Source organism: Aethalodelphis obliquidens, unplaced genomic scaffold, assembly GCF_003676395.1.
Source record: "Aethalodelphis obliquidens isolate GAN/ISIS:26980383/991018 unplaced genomic scaffold, ASM367639v1 scaffold90, whole genome shotgun sequence".
Lineage (NCBI taxonomy): Eukaryota > Metazoa > Chordata > Mammalia > Artiodactyla > Delphinidae > Aethalodelphis > Aethalodelphis obliquidens.
In genome coordinates this window covers 2,038,630-2,055,562 of record NW_020838034.1, presented here as the reverse complement: position 1 = coordinate 2,055,562, position 16,933 = coordinate 2,038,630, and the positions used below count along the sequence as shown (strand labels likewise).

The 16,933-nt window shown below is 39.4% G+C and overlaps 1 protein-coding gene across 6 annotated transcripts in view; it reads right to left on the bottom strand.

Annotated features, from left to right (window-relative positions):
- Positions 1-3,278: 3,278 nt before the first annotated feature.
- DAP3 (death associated protein 3) overlaps positions 3,279-16,933 on the bottom strand; it is a 29,354-nt gene continuing 15,699 nt past the window's right edge. For 2 of the 6 annotated variants that reach the window (XM_027095173.1, XM_027095174.1), the window contains exons 3-13: positions 16,029-16,151; positions 14,494-14,595; positions 12,001-12,109; positions 10,552-10,644; positions 9,781-9,911; positions 9,010-9,090; positions 8,763-8,921; positions 8,010-8,069; positions 7,432-7,521; positions 4,546-4,663; positions 3,279-3,645 (exon numbers count right to left, since the gene is read on the bottom strand). In XM_027095173.1, the coding sequence (XP_026950974.1) occupies positions 3,560-3,645; positions 4,546-4,663; positions 7,432-7,521; positions 8,010-8,069; positions 8,763-8,921; positions 9,010-9,090; positions 9,781-9,911; positions 10,552-10,644; positions 12,001-12,109; positions 14,494-14,595; positions 16,029-16,151 (1,152 nt within the window). In that variant the 3' untranslated portion in view covers positions 3,279-3,559. The remainder of the gene's footprint in view (positions 3,646-4,545; positions 4,664-7,431; positions 7,522-8,009; positions 8,070-8,762; positions 8,922-9,009; positions 9,091-9,780; positions 9,912-10,551; positions 10,645-12,000; positions 12,110-14,493; positions 14,596-16,028; positions 16,152-16,933) is intronic. The other 4 variants (XM_027095178.1, XM_027095177.1, XM_027095175.1 and 1 more) reach the window with 3 other exon arrangements.

Below are 16,933 nucleotides of genomic sequence, written 5' to 3'. Positions count from 1 at the left end.
TTGGAGTCTTAGCGTAAGGTTTTTGAGTTCCCATGTTGTAGTATGTATTAGTATTTTGCTCATTTCTGGTTATCCGTTTACAAGTAGATGGATATTTGGATTATTTTTACTTTTTAGCTATTATGAATAATGTTACTATGAATAGTCTCATGCTGCTTGAACACAAGTCTTTGTGTGGACATATTTTCATTTCTTTAGGGTAGATACTTAGGGGTGGAATTGCTGGGTCATGTGATAACTTCGTGCTTAACATTTTTAGGAACTGCCAAACTGTTTTCTAAAATTATTTCCATTTTATATTTCCACTGGAAATGTTTGAGGGTTCCTTTTCTTTTTCCCTGCACCCCGCAGCTTATGGGATCTTAGTTCCCTGAAAAGGGATTGAACCCAGACCCTTGGCAGTGAGAGCACCGAGTCCTAACCACTGGACCGCCAGGGAATTCCCATGGAGGGTTGCTTTTTCTCCACATCCTCCCCAACACTTGTTATTGTTGTCTTTTTGATTTATAGCCATTCTAGTGGGTGTGAGGTGGTATCTTACTGTGGTTTCGATTTGCTCCTAATCAGTAGTGATGTTGAACATCTTTTCATTATCCTGTCAGCCACTTATATGTCTTTTCTTTTTTTAAGTTTTTAATTTTTTAAAAAAATAAATTTATTTTTGGCTGCGTTGGGTCTTCATTGCTGTGCACGGGCTTTCTCTAGTTGTGGCGAGCGGGGGCTACTCTTCACTGTGGTGCACGGGCTTCTGCTTCTCATTGCAGTGGCTTCTCTTGTTATGGAGCACGGGCTCTAGGTGCGTGGGCTCAGTAGTTGTGGCTTGTAGGCTCTAGAGCGCAGGCTCAGTAGTTGTGGCGCACGGGCTTAGTTGCTCCATGGCATGTGGGATCTTCCTGGACCAGGGATCAAACCCGTGTCCCCTGCATTGGCAGGCGGATTCTCAACCACTGCACCACCAGGGAAGTCCCCAAAATTACTTTCTTAATTTCATTTTTGGATTTTTCATTGCTAGTATAGAGAAATACAATTGGTTTTTGTATATTAATCTTGTAGTATTGTTGTGACCTTGTTGAACTTGTTTCGAGTTCTAGTAGATTATTTTGAGATTTCCTAAGGTTTTCTATATACAGGAATATGTCATCTGAAAAGAAAGAGAGTTTTGCTTCTTACTTTTCATTCTGAATTCAGTCCACCTGAGTGATGAAGAAAAGCCCCAAGAGACCAGCTGTGCAGCAGGCTTAGCATGGAGACAAAAAAAATTGGGGCATGAGGATCAGGTCTGCAGTAGAAGGATCTTAAGAAAAAAAGGGGACTGGATAGGGTAGATTATGATAGAGTATTTGGGAAAAAATTAAGAATCCATATTTAGCAAATTGCAAAAGTAATGAGGCAATTCTTCAGTAAGGATTTTGTACATAAATGATAGTATAGTCATACAGCTTACTATTCCACATTCATGAAAGAGAAGAAGGCATATTGATTATGAGCTTGGCCTTCCAAAGATGGAAGCCAATTTCCCAGCCTCATTTACAGTTAAGGATCAGGCTTGTCAATCAGATTCAGGTCCTGTCCAGTAAGTATCTGGTAAGGGTAAGAGCAGTGGCATCTTGCTTTTTTTGGGAGGCAGCAGCACTGCAATTTCTGGGGGCTAGCTGCCATTATCATTAGTATAGGCTGCAATGTCAATGTTCATAGTAGCACTGGTGACTTTATCACAGCAGACCCTCCCCTGTTGTGGTTAGGATGTTGTCTGTGGCTGCTGAGCTTGTGACAGTGTCCCTCTTGGAGGTTCTGTGTGCTATTTCCTTTTCTTTTTAAATTCCTTAGAGCAGGCACTCGATTTATAAGAAAAACTCCTGGCAGGTACAATTTCCAAGATACCTGGAAACACCAAGGTATAGAAGAGTAAGTACACTATTGTGTTTAAAAAAACGTGTATTTTTTTAGAATTTTGTCTCTATAATTTGATTGCCTCTAGAAAAGGGAGCTGAGAGAAAACGAGCCTGATTTTCTATGAAATGTTTTTGTATGGTTTGAACTTTGTAACCCATACATGGCAAAAATAAAGGCGTAGTGAAGCCACTGAATGACATTAAGGGAATTGCATGATGTGCTGTGTTTAGAGAGCTCACTCAGGCAACCCAGTGAAAGACTGGAGGGAGGAGCCAAGGGTAGTTGGCAGAGAAACAAATTAGCAAATGATTATAGTAACTCAAACAAGAAGTGATGGGGTTATGAAAGGCAGTGGTAGTAAGGATGGAGAGGAGGAAGTGAGTCTGAGCTACTGAAAAGACAGATATCAAGGCTTGACTATCTGTATTGGGAGGCGTATCGGTCAGGGTTCAGTCAGAGAAGCAGAACTATATTAAAAGGGATCTGTTAAATGGATTCAAACTTTCCAACTGGTTAAGCAGTCTCTATAAGGCTGTTACCTTTGAGTTTGATGCTAGAACATCAGTCTAGCTAAAGTGTCTGGGGACTGGGTCAGGGATAGAGGTTTTATTTTTGACAGGGAATCCTTGAGGAGGATAGGGTAGGGGCAGCTGGCTCTCTAGTGAAAAATGCTGATATACATTCAGACTCTCTTCTCGTAGTAATTGTTCAAATAAAGCATTAATAGAATCCAAGTTATGAATAGTAGCTACCTATCATTTATGGGGGCCTACTATGTGTGAGGCACCTGACATTTATTATGTGATTTAATTCTCACAAAATCCCTGAAAGTTTGGCATTATTATTACCTTTACATAAGGTGAAACAGAGATAAGGTAAAATTAGAGAAGGAAATAGGCTCAGACAGTTAGCTAATAAGCAGCAGATCTGGGAATCAAACTTCTCACTCTTTGGAACCAACAACCTGGGTATGGTGAGAGAATCAGACTCTTCTGAAATTGATGAGTCAGTGTTTTCTCAAATCTCAGAAAGATGGTACACAGACAGTACTATTCTACATGGATTAAAGATGTTAATTCACTACATACAATGTATGCTGTAGGGGTTTAGAACTTCTTTCAGGAACCTGTAGAAAGGGGCTGTACTATACAAAGTTGCCAGACTCAGCTGGAGTTTGAGGAAAGTTCTCAGGGACCATTGATAAAAGAGTAAATAGGAAGTGAATGGACTGGGAGGGAGAAGTTCAGGAGATTGAGTCTCAATCTCCTAAATTGAATAAAGTCTGGAAAATTTCTGTAGAATTTAGTCTCAACAAGCAGAATGCCAAAGAAATTCAATTTGGCCAATCTGAAGGCTCTTTCCATCTTATAAATATAACACAACACTTTAAGAAAGATAATTTAATTTTTTAGGAAAAGCTACATGATTATTTAAAATGTGAAAACCACAACTAATAAACTGATGTTAGTTTCAGGACATCTTATTGCCACCACAGTCACATCACAAGGAACCCACTGCAACAGAGGTTGGGAGCTGACTGCAGTCCTGTCCAATCCCATAAGTGCACGTGCCTGGCTGCTCTTCTTGTGTACTGCAGGACTCCCCCATCTGATTGGGTCCATTAGAAGAAAGGTCCATTGTCTTCCACGTACCTTGTGACCATGGCTTAGAGGTAGGCACAGAGCCGCTCCAGCTGCCCAGGATTCCTATTACTTAGGAACAGCAACTCCTTTTTCCCTTCTTCTGTATGAGCTAAAATGGAGCCAAACACAGAAAACTGGCAGTTTTCTCCTGTAGCATTGTGTTACTTAGCAAATTCTGTAGTCAAAGGCTACGTTATCCAGACTATGTTCTGATATAATTAGCACTCCCAAAACCTCACTTCTAGGCCCTTTATTCCATCCGCCAGTATTATTTTTTCTATGCATAATTTCCTTTTCTGTCTCTATTCCTCCAACCAGCATCTATCTCTCCCTCTGTTTCAAGACTATCCTCTGGACTTTAAGGACTGTCAAATCTCTCAAGCCCCTTTTAGAAATCTCTCCATTGTGCCTCCTAACTCATCATGCTGCAGCTGCTTTATACTCTTCCCCCTATTCCTTTGATAACCTATTCCAACTGCAGCCAATTCTCTATTACCTAGTAACAGAACCACCTTTATTTTTCCTCTACACCCCGCCCCCCAACAGACCCACACCCACCCAGAACTGAGGGCAAGGGTTAAATGAGCAGCTGGAACACTTTCATCTACAAGTACTAGGACAGGTATAGCAAGGATTTCGTTTGGTGCTGGATCAGTTGTTCTGGGGGTGCCCTAGCATATGAGCCTCTCAATGCAAGTGTGTTGAACGATGAATAAATGTGACAGAGTGTGGCAGCAACCCAATCACCTGGGTTCGGTCTCACCTCCTCTGTTAGCATGAGCATCTTATTCTAGACTAACGTGAGAATTTTAGGGAGAGATATAATGTCTCTTGTAAATCGAACTTTAACCAACCCCACACCTTCTGTACCATCTAATTAACCAGAAAGAAGTCAAGATAAAGGGAAAAAAGATGAAGTACAAATTACAGGCTGCTGCTGAGGGAAGAAGAGATCAAGGCTCTGACTCAGTGGGATTCTTCTGTGAGAGGAAAAAGCTAAGCAACTGACCTTTCTCATGCTGAAGCCAATTGTTCTCCAAATAATAGTGAATACAACTTTCAAATTCCTTTGGGTTATAGTTGGAAACCAGGATGGGAATAAAGGGATCCAGGGCGTCAAATCCTTCCTGGAGAAGAAAAAGGATAAAGATACAGTATTTGTTAAGTGACAAATCAGTGTTTATTTAAACACTTTGAGGATAAGGTCTTTGAGATTTTGTTCTATTCTCCTCTACTCCACGTTCTCTGGGGCTGGCTACCCTTGCTCTACATGGCCACAAATATACTTAAAAAAGAGATAATGCTTGAGGCAAGGGGCGGTGGGGGGCGGTCGGGGGAATGCCACTTATCTGAGAGTATACACACATAATCATATACGTGTTTAAATTTTTTTTACAGTTCTAACTTCAGTAGTCAACAACAGTTTTGATAGTTCATATACTCAAAAAAATTAAAATGACAAGGATGGGGGAAAAGATCCTATATAAACTAAAACAAATGAATCAAATTGTATTTCAAAGTTCAAACATAACACTGAAGGGAGGAGAGAAACTAACCCAAACTAACTTCTGAACAGAATATTTGAACAAAAGACCCTTAGGCTAAAGATAAAAACTGCTCTAAAAGATATTGAGCCTAAATAAGACATAAGTAAAAAAAAAAAAAAAAAAAAAAATTTGCCCTCTAGTTCACAGCTTATTTGTATAGAGGCAAGGGTTAGCAATTCTGAAACTACTTTTACTATAATCTAAGATTGAGCTAATATGTAAATACACTGTGAATGAGAGATTATCGTTGGAGAAGAGGGTTACAAATATGGAAAGGGCGAACGATACAATGAATGCTGGGATGCTAGCCTGGAACTAGAGGTATCAGATTTATGGTTTTTTAATATAGAGAGACAGATACAGATGTGTGTGGATGTGTATATATAAACACATATATGCATATAGCACATATACATGTATGTTTGTATATATGAATAGTGCATATATCTACTTACTAACTCTGCTGGAGGGCCTAGAAGAAGTGACACCCACATCCCAGTAGCAATAAGTATACCTAGCACTCAGGTCTTGGTTTCTAAATACCATTCTCCTCTAAAACGAACCAAAGCTCCTTGAAGAAATGGCTGATTTTAGGGCTAGGGCATGGAAAGTACAAGATGAGTCTGGAACATATTCCTTTTTTTTTTTTTTTTTTTTTTAAAAAAATAAATTTATTTATTTATTTTTGGCAGCGTTGGGTCTTCGTTGCTGCGCGCGGGCTTTCTCTAGTTGTGGTGAGCGGGGGCTGTTCTTCGTTGCGGTGTGCGGGCTTCTCGCTGCGGTGGCTTCTCTTGTTGCGGAGCACAGGCTCTAGAGCACAGGCTCAGTAGTTGTGGCGCATGGGCTTAGTTGCTCTGTGGCATGTGGGATCTTCCCGGAGCAGGGCTCGAACCCGTGTCCCCTGCATTGGCAGGCGGATTCTTAACCACTGTGCCACCAGGGAAGCCCTGGAACATATTCTTGTGTCAAAAGTAAAGAAGTGCTTAGAAATGATGGGGACAGAGGAGGAAAGGTAGGGAGAAAAACGATGGGGACATGTTAAAGGGACAGAGAAGCCAGCTTGAAGGGCTCCTACTGGCCAAATCTGGGATATCTTAAGCAGCAAACTAAATAATGATAGTAATTATTTAATGGGTTCTAAACCCATTAAATAAGAATCCACATGTCTATATTGAAACAAATACACAAGGGAGAAAGGAAAATTCTTAAATATAAGAGAGGGCCGACTGATACATTTAGAAGTAATGGTGGAGCTAGAAAATATCCATCTTGCAATTATCATGATAATTGATTTAGGGAAGAATCACCAATGGAAACTAAAACTAGTAAGGGGAAGTTTGAGAAGTAAAAGGATATTTACCTAGTCTCAAAGTATATCTCCACAAGATACTTATTCATTACAAAAGGAAAAGAGTAACTTTACTGAGGAGAAATCAGGTGGAGAGCACCTTAACTAAGTGTTCAAAGTATATATTGCCAGTAACAGGAGAAATAAGTTCCATGTGCTTTCTGATATTATGCACTGAGAAGACACAATATAACTTCTAACATTACGTATAGTCAGGAAAAAACAGACAACCCCATAAAATAACCCATAAGATAACTAGCATGTACTCTTCAAAAACAGAGATATAAATATTAAGGTTATAAAAGACAAAGACTGAGGATCTGTCTCAGATTAAAGGGGACTAAAGACACCTGACAGTTGAGTGCGGTGCATTATCCAGGACTTTCTTTTCCTGTAAAGGACACTGGGATAACTGGCAAAATCAGAATATATTCTATAGATTAGGTAACAGTCAATGTTAACTTTCTGATTTTGAAAATTGTGCTGTGGTTATACATTAGAATATCTTTTTTTTTTTTTTTTTTGCGGTACGCGGGCTTCTCACTGCTGTGGCCTCTCCCATTGCGGAGCACAGGCTCCGGATGTGCAGGCTCAGCGGCCATGGCTAACAGGCCCAGCCGCTCCGCGCCATGTGGGATCCTCCCAGACCAGGGCACGAACCCATGTCCCCTGCAACAGCAGGCGGACTCTCAACCACTGCGCCACCAGGGAAGCCCTAGAATATCTTTGATTTTAGGAAATATGCATTATTTAGAGATAAAAGAGGGCATCATATCTCAGGTTACTGTCACATTATTCAGGGAAAAAAAATAGATGGAGAGAAAGAGTAAAGCAAACATGGTAAAGTGTTAACATTTTAGAAATCTAGCTGAAGTCACAGAGGAATACCATTTTTCTCCAAGTCTGAAATTATGTCCAAAAAAAAAAATATATATATATATGTATGTATATTTAGACAGAATGACTATCTAAGGGTAAACAAATTTTCCAGTGATTTGACCTTTCCCAGCAACTCCTGGGGCAGATAGGCTTTCCGGGGCTTAAAGAGAGACCCAGTCTGGCTCACAGTCAACACAATGGCGCCTCCTTGCTGAAAGAAAGGAGAAAAAGCTGAATTTGAAAAAGACAAAAAAATGCATTTTAATCATCTGCAGTTTTGTTTTTTTTTTTGCCATTTGGTGGTATGGCAGTGTGATCTAGCACAGTTAAATGGCAACTAATTTGATTATTAATTCTCAATTTGACTCTGACAATAAATTGCTACATGATCATAAATTTATCAAAATCCTTTCCAAAGTTGATAAGAAATAAAAACACCTTGAACAATTGCAGCAAAGTGAAATTATGCCAATATTTCAAAAAAAATGGTTTTGAATAAGTGTACTCCAGTCAAGTGGAAAGATAAGAAAACAAATATATAGATTTAAAACTTGGTACAGTTATGAGAATTAAATAAGATATAAGAACTTTCTGTCCATAAAATTAGAGACCGGTAGGTATTAGCAATGAGGCAGTTGAACATCTTTAAAACGAAAATACATTTCTTTCTGAAATCTGTTAGGTATCATGTGCACTCACCCAATCATTTTTCACCATTTTCCTCAGGTTGTAAATAAATGCTAGTTCTTCTGGGGCAATCTGCACATCGGTCAATGTGTGAGACAGAGGTGAGAGGGAGGAGAAAGGGAGAAAAGAGGGAGAGAAGAGAACATTACTTGCTCTGCCCGGATGCTCCCCTGAGATATCTGCACTGACAACAACTAGAAAATCCTCAGCTGGGAAATCTCTGGAGGACTCTGCACTCTCACTGTCGAGGGCCTGGGTTCAATTCCTGGTCAGGGAACTAAGATCCCACAAGCTGTGCTGTGAGGCCAAAAAAAAAAAGAGGAAAAAAAAATCCTCAACTACTACATAACTATAGTACCTGAAGGTACCTCTGGAATAAGCTACATGGCCACTGCTCCTCAAACTGCCATGCTTCTGGAGATTAAAAAGAGTTACCAAGGGAGAAAATACCCACTACCCCAACCCACCCCCTTCCTTGATGCTTCTGATCGTCTCTGCTTAGACCAGAGAACATCATTTTGAAAAGAGAATAGAAAGAAGAAAATTGACAAAGAAACCACAGCTTTTGTTGTCATGCTCTTGGTATTCAGTGGATGATGGAATGTGGCATCATCTCCTTCTGATACTATTTTCACTATACATCTTATTTCAAATATTCCAAGGCAAGAAAATATACTGCATGGTCTAGAAGGCTATGTCCCAGCCTACGTATATGATGGGTTCTGAAATCAGAGAAACCAAAATAGAGAAACTCAGTTTTCCTACCGGGCTTTTATCTTCTCTTTTCAGTGTGGTCCTTCCCCAGAGAGCATTGACTCCATCCACTGCCACCAGGAGGCGAAAAATACCCAAAGAACTTTGCCTCTTTAGCTCTTTGAGCACAATCCCAACTGCATCTGTGGCATTCCTCACCCGCGTTATGCCCTGTAGGGAAAGAGAGACAGTGGCTTGCAGTCCTACAAGAGGCTGTCTCTGGTTAGACATAGTACATGTTCAGTGTCTTTTTTTATACCTGTTCAACTACTTCTCCCAGGGGACTGCCTTTCTCAGTGCTTTCTCGCTTATTCCAGACATACTTCTCTTGAACTTTTATCTAAAAATAAAACAAAGACCAAAAAAGGCCACTTAGCCTAAGGATGAACCCATCCCTAGCTAAGAAGGTAGGGTAGGAGGCTAAGGTTATTAGCATTCTATTTTCATCTATTTTTCAAGCCTTGTAAGAGAGCTCAGCAGGGAAGTGAATGCTTTCTAGCCCATTTCTGCCTGGAGCTTAAAAAAACACACACAAAAAAGTAAGGGATTCTGACTAAAAAGGCCCAGGATGAAGCCTTGGCATGTGCATTTTTAACAAGCTCCTAGGTGATTCTGACTTACATCCAGAGTTGAAAATCCCTGGCCTAGAGACTGTATCCAAGCATCACTAGAGAATAATTTTACGAATATGTTTCTGGTACCTAAGAGATCTAATCTGGAGAAAATTATGTAGTTGAAATGTGTGTTAGAGGATTTTAGGCTGTCACCTTGGAAAAGTCAATGAAGCAATCTGGACTTCACTTTGCTACCCACCAGATGCGACCAGCTTACTGCTGCCTCTTTATTTTACATGGATAAATGAGTTTCAGCGTGTGAACTCACTGTGAATAAAATGTATGAAAGAAATACAAAATGGTATAGTTATCCCAACTACAATATTAGTTCTCCATAGTCTACTGGTACTCAGGGCACAAAGAAGATAAAAATCTTAAAAGATTGTCCAGCACCAAACTTCTGGGAGTCTAGTCACCTGACTCAAGAAATGCTCATTTGCAGTTTTGAAATTCTTCAGCCAGGTTGAAGCCTCTAAAGGTTGATCAAAGCGCTGTTTGTTGTAGGTGGACTGCAGAAGATCCCGGCAGTTTTTCACCCAAAGATGAGCTAATCAAAAGGCAAAAGAAAACAAACTAGGCAGGAACTGACTGTATTCAACTCAAAATACTCTATGCTTCTTTAAGTTATGGGAGATGACTTTAGTTTCCCATATATATTTCTTAAAGCCTTCTTGCTTCAGAGGTTTACTTTTTGGTCTGGTCCATCTTAAATATTATCATTACACACAATACACAAATAAATGGATTAAAGGTCACCTCAGCTTCCTGGCAGTTTTTAAAGGCAGAAAATGTGGATGCAAACAACACTGAACAAAACAAGGAGGGATATATGAGAAGTATGAGAGTTTAAGTTTTTAAGATCCATGCTGACAACCTAGAATGCTGATAAACAGTACCATGTCAAAGGGTCTAAGGGTACTCAAAGTTGTTGGCTGATGGCAATAAAGCTTGTGGTGAACACTAAGGGGGGAGTTTATGCTCTTGGGCATTAGCTATCAAAGTGAGGATTGCTGCGCCAAAAAATACTTCATTCTAATTATCAAAAGGTTCCAAAACTAACTCAGACCAGCCTGTACCTGGAGCAAAGACTTCTCCCTTAGTTGTCAGAGCCCTGTCAGAAAATTGAAGCCACAATGTTACCACAGTAACAGAATAACTAACCCCAACATAGTGAGGGAAGTTCTTACCATCTGGAATATGCAGTATCAGCCAATCCTGTTTTGCACAGAAATGAATACTATGGCAAAGACTGAGGGTTTTTCCTGTTCCCTTCTCGCCATCTAAAGCACTTGCTGTTAAAGAAAACACCACCTTCCAGTAGTTGGGACTCCATGCTCCCAATGTGGGGGCCCGGGTTCCATCCCTGGTTGGGGAACTAGATCCTGCATGCCGCAACTAAAAGATCCCGCATGCCAGAACTGAAGATCTTGCATGCCGCAACAAAGATCACGTGTGCTGCAGCTAGGACCTGGCACAGCCAAATAAATAAATATTTTTAAAAATAATAAATTTATAAAAAAAGAGAAAGGAATAGTAGTTTCTTTTTTCTCACCAGGAATTGATTTAGGAATGGATGTGTGACGTAATTCTGGGCAATATGAAATGAGGGATGTCTGATGGAAGCTTCTGGGAAATTTTTCTTTGTTTTAAAAAAAAAAGAATGCAAGAAAGGAATGTTTACTTTTCTGGCCTTTGGACATGGCTCTGTGAAGATGAGATGTTTGGAGCTGCTGTAACCATTTTGTCAACATGAAGAAATCAACCTGGAGACAAAACCTAATATGGTGAGGATGACAGCAGAAAGATTAAAGGAATCTGAGTTCTCTCTTTTTTAAAAGAATATTCATTTGTTTGTTTTGGCTGCACCCGGTCCTGGTTGCAGCACGCAGGGTCTTTAGTTTTGGCATGCCTGTGGGGTCTGGTTCCCCGACCGGGGATCGAGCCCGGGTCCCCCTCACTGGGAGAGTGGAGTCTTACCCACAGGACCACCAGGGAAGTCCTGGAATCTGAGTTCTTGATGACCTCAATGAACTGCTGAAATAACCAAACCTGAGCCTAAACCTGATGTTCCTGTTCCTTAGGCAAAAATCATTTATTACCTAAGCCATTGTGAGTTGGACTTTCTTCTTACTCAACTGCAAATGAAGCATCTTAAGTGATAAACTAAAACAGGAGAAACACAACATGAGATGAAGAATTGGGTCATTTTAGAGATGAGCCACCAAAAGTTGGAGTATGTTAATATGCTATTTAATATGTTCATACCTAATTCTTTTAAAAAAAGCTGTTTTGACAGTACCACTAAAATAGATTACTTATGTCTTTTAAATTTAGGACTGCAAAAATCTCCAATTAGAGCAAGGAGTAAAAGAAACAAGTTCCTGAGGAAAATAAATTTAGTCAATTTTCAAAATATTAGAATTTTCATGCACTCTTACTACAGGAGTGTCAATTCTGACTTAACCCCTTCTGGCTAAAAATAAAGGTATTTTCTTAATTAAAAAAAAAAAAAGGAAGAAAGAAAACACCACCGAAAGGGACACTTCAACTGTCAACAAATAAAGCATTTCTTCTTTTCCCACATTTGAGGAAGGAAAGCATTGGCTCAGATAGCCCAGGCAAGCAGGAAAGGATACAGAAAACGTATCGTACAGCTGGATGAGCAAAATTGGTGTTTTTCAGGTAATGCAGAAGCTCTAGGGCTGGTCTCCTTACCATCAGGCAAGCTTCATTGAATGTCTTCACCTAACAAAACAGGGAAAGAGGAAGGAGAGGGTGGGGTGTGGAACTTCTAGCCAGTTCTTGGTAATATACACTGAGTCCAACATAGCAACCATAGCATCAAATTGCCTATTTTTCATTTATTCAGTTAGGAGAGGTTGGTATTGAATTTGAAAATTTAGCCATGTAATTTAGCTAAAAATTGAAACACATTATCCCGCACCAAGTGTGTAACATTCAGCTTTTGATTATTTCTGTAAATGAAGCACAGATATTACATCAGTTAATTGAAATTTACAAATAATCCAGACATAACTATGTAACCTACTTAAGGTTGATATAAATATTAAAAGCGTGTAAAATGCTTAACAAAGCATCTGACACATGGTAAGCATCAAATAAATGTTAATTCTTTTAAATTTATTTTTAGCTAATTTTTCTTTTAAATTAAATTTAATTAATTAATTTATTTTTGGTTGCATCGAGTCTTAGTTGCGGCATGCAGGATCTTTCGTTGGCGGCACGCGGGCTTCTCTCTAGTTGTGGCTCGTGGGCTCCAGAGTGCTTGGGCTCTGTAGTTGCGGCACGTGGGCTCTCTAGTTGGGGGGGCAGAGGCTCAGTAGTTGTGACGCGTGGGCTTAGTTGCCCCATGGCATGTGGGATCTTAGTTCCCCGCGTTCCCTGCATTGGAAGGCAGGTTCTTAACCACTGGACCACCAGGGAAGTCCCTTTAGCTAATTCTTATAACTGTAGCCACCTAGACTTTTCTCTAGAACTTATATACATACCAGATCAGGAGCAGGTGTGACCAACTGCCCCACAGCTATGAGGCCATACCTGACACCACCAGTATACAGATACACCAGAGAACTGACACACAAAATTCATTCCCTTTATGCCATCAGGAATAATTTGGTGGAAAAATTTGGGAAGCAGTGATATGTGTGAAAATGATTTGCAAATAAAGTATTTAATAATGTCTACTGATAAGAATATGTACCTAACAAATACTATTCACAAGTATATCTGATAGGGATTAAGATAGTGTTGGTATTTTTTAAAGAAATCCTAACCAAACAATTGAATTGGAGAAGGACTTTGACAGGTAAGTTCAAACTTAATGGAAAGTGAAACCTTCAAAAACATGATACAGATATTAAAACAGAAATGCCGTATTAGGCAATATGACAGTACTAAAATACACAAACAATGGTGAGGGAGTTGGCCTTTACATAAATGGAAGTTATGGAAAGAATGTATGAGTAATTCCTTCCAAAGCACTGGTGGTTAACCATTCTGAAAGCAACCTGCAATAGTTAAAGTTAGGCCCTCAGAACTATGTTAGAGATTGTAATACGAATGTCTTGGGACAGTTTAAAGATGATTTCTTCTGACCGTGTCCTATTTCCAAACTTAACAAAATTTTTGATGACAAGCTGTCTATGGCCTAGAATTAGCCCCTTTACTGGTGTCTCATCTAACTTCTTGAAATAAAACACATTGAAGAAATGATTTTCTAAGCTAAGCTAAAAATCACCTGCACAGTCAAGTTTGATATTTCAATAAGAAGGAATAATTTCTGAGGCTGAAACTAATTGAGCAGGAATTATCCAAAAGAACCAATTTTCCCAGGGACTTCCCTGGTGGTCTAGTGGGTAAGACTCCATGCTCCCAATGCAGGGGGCCTGGGTTCGATCCCTGGTCGGGGAACTAGATCCTGCACGCATGCCACAACTAAGAGTCTGCATGACGCAACTAAGACCTGGCACAGTCAAATAAACAAATAAATAAATAAATAAATGTTTATTAAAAAGTGTTAAAAAAAATTTTGCCAACAAACTCTGTTTGCAGTTAACTATGAATTCTTTCAATGGCTATAAAGCAATCCAAGATTACATTCTTTGGGTTGAATTTATGACCACAAAACTACATTTTCTGAAAACCCATGAGACTGAAGAAGAACAATGAATGATGCATCTAATCCAAATATCATTTCTATTTGGCTCAAAAATATATTATGTTTTTGCTTTTCTATACATATAAACTATTTTCATGATATTTTGCTAAGGCAAATATTAAATTCATTTTTAACAATTATTTGAAGTCTAAAGTTTCTAGAAATCTGTTGGGTAACACAAGGAAAAGAGTGGAATATTATTTATTTACTTAAGAATATTTTGCCTGGCTCCAAAAAGGATTTAAAGAGGTTAACTGCAGATAAGCATTTGCTTAAAGTAATTATAACAACAGCACTATTCACAAAAGATAATCAATAGCTCAATTTATCTGATTTGTTTTTAAGATTCAAATTAAATCTTTTATAGTTTTCTACTCATTTAATTCCACCCCTCTGCTATCAACAGCTTGTGTTATAAGCTCCCTCCAATTCCCTCCCCTGTTTTGAGCACCTGCATTACAAAGCGAGGAGGCAGGCCATGGGAGAATACAGTCTTCAGATCTTGGAAGGATATGTTGTAGTGCTGACCCTCATGCTGCTCCCCATGCTTGGCCTAGGAAATAAAAATGCAAACAGGTATAATGGATAGAGTGACAAAGACTTTGAAAAAGTGTCAAGGGCCTTCTAGACTGTAGTGAGGAAACACTTCTCTCTCAGAGCTGGAAAAGATATTCTTTCATTTCTTAGACAAAAAATGCTCGCTGTTGTCCCCAAGTCCACAGTGTATATATAAAGCTGATGTTGGCCTGAATGATGAAGCCAGTTGCTCGGCAACATAAACCCTAGATGTGGAAGGAGCAGAGACAAATCTTGCCATCTGGATTCTTCTGTGCTGTGCATAGAGATGATCCAGTCACGTGACAAGATCATCTGCATGCCACTGTTGCCATAGAAACCTCTGAGGAACTGGCAGATAAAGGGACTACAATTACAGGGAAAAGCTGAAAGGCAATTCAATGACTTCATTCACTTATTCTATTTCATTTTGTGCTTGTGAAAGTAGATGAATGCTAGAGACATAAATAAAACACACCCTGCTGAGATGGTGTTTTGGGTAATGAGTTATTTTTTTCCCTTCCACAAGCACAGCATATGTTAAGTTGGGGCAACTCAGAGGGCAGGGGTAGGGACAAAAAGGGAGAGAAAAGCTATTGGTTCCCTTCACATTTAAGCACAGACCATACAACTGATTTCATTTATAAGAGGCAACAATACTACTGAGGAAGGAGAAATCAGCATTTAGCCTAATGGGACCTGAAATAGAAAATGCAGCACTGGATACTGCTGGAATCCTGGTTTCTACCGATAAACTTCACTTTAAATACTGCTCTTCTCAACAAATCAAGTTAGTTCCCTCTCCAGACACTAGGAAATCCACTTAGAAAGGTGGAAGATAGTACCAGATTGGTTATTAGGAAAACTATGTGGTCCTAGGCAAGTAAGTTGATTTTGTTAGGGTTCTCCATACCAGGGTTGTTAAACTATGGCTGGCTACCCATTTTTGTAAATAAAGTTTTACTGGAACACAGCCAGGCCCATTTGTTTATGGCAGAGCTAAGTAGTTGTGACAGAGATCACTTTGGCTCATATGCCTAAAATATTTACTATATGATTCCTACAGGAAAAGTTTGCCAACCCATCATACACTAAGATCAATAATAACTACTAAATTTAACTTCTAAGGAATTGAGTAGTTAAGTATTTACTAGGTACCTACTCTATACCCAACAAAACCCTTGGCACAAAGTGAGTTCAATGGTAGGAATTAAACCAAAACAGATATGGACTGACCTGTCTGAGCTATGTTACCATAGTATCAGATAGGGATGGGGAAGATCAGGGTTCCAGAATGCTGTCTCAGGTACTGTCTGACTATATGTAAAAATCTGCTTAGCTTCTTTCAGTTTCAGTTTTTCTTATGTGTAAAATGATGGCAATACAAATTATAAGCCCTGAAAAAAACCCATATACACGTTAGCAACTCACCGGATCATTCTCACTGGTGCGGGAAATAGCTCTGGGACTCTCAATTGCAACCTGGTTATCCAGGTGAGCAGCAAGGCATTGGGGTGCCTGGGTCCCTATGTGCAAAAAACGTCCAGAGTCCAACTATAAAAGAAACCATTTTAGTGTTTTACAATTAATAGGCTTTTTACGCTTGCTACAACACAGAGGTTTTAAGCCATATCTGCCACAGGGAAAAATATCACTATCATGCATTTTAGTTTTATGTAAAACAGATCCTTGTTATTATTTATAATTCTCTAAGTCCAATCACATTATTCATACTCTGAATCTGTTCCAGCTTGTGTTGCTATGTCTGGGCTCTGTCCCATATGGAAACAATTCCGTTAGAGATTGTTCAGGAGCATAGCTCAGCCATTAACAACCTAACTCAGGAAACTTCATTTAATGCTCTTGCCTACAGTGATGAATGGTGGCCAGTATTGTACAATTCCCAGCTGTCTAGTAATCCTAGTCACCTCAGTTATTAGGGGATTAGTGCAACGTTCCTATTTGATAGGTATAATTACACTCCTTGCAACAATTTTCTTGCTAGCTGTGTCCTGAAATAAAGAATCTTTCATTAAGAACATGTAACGAGGGAGTGAGTAAAGCATCCAGCTAAGTGAAAATAAACTGCTCTACAGGCAACTCAGTGAACTGCACATGGAAACCTCAGAACTGGGAAAGGTTTGGGGAAGAGGATGAGATTTCAGGAGATAAATCTGAGAAAATGCTAACTGGAGAACTCCCAAGCTGAGTTTAAGGATAACAGGCCTTGTGTATAAGTGAAAAGATGCCAGTTACAAGAGAAAGATTAGAGTATGAATCCAGTAGAATGAGGAAAACAGGGTTGTGAGAGATGGCTGTAGAAAGGGAGCTGCTCG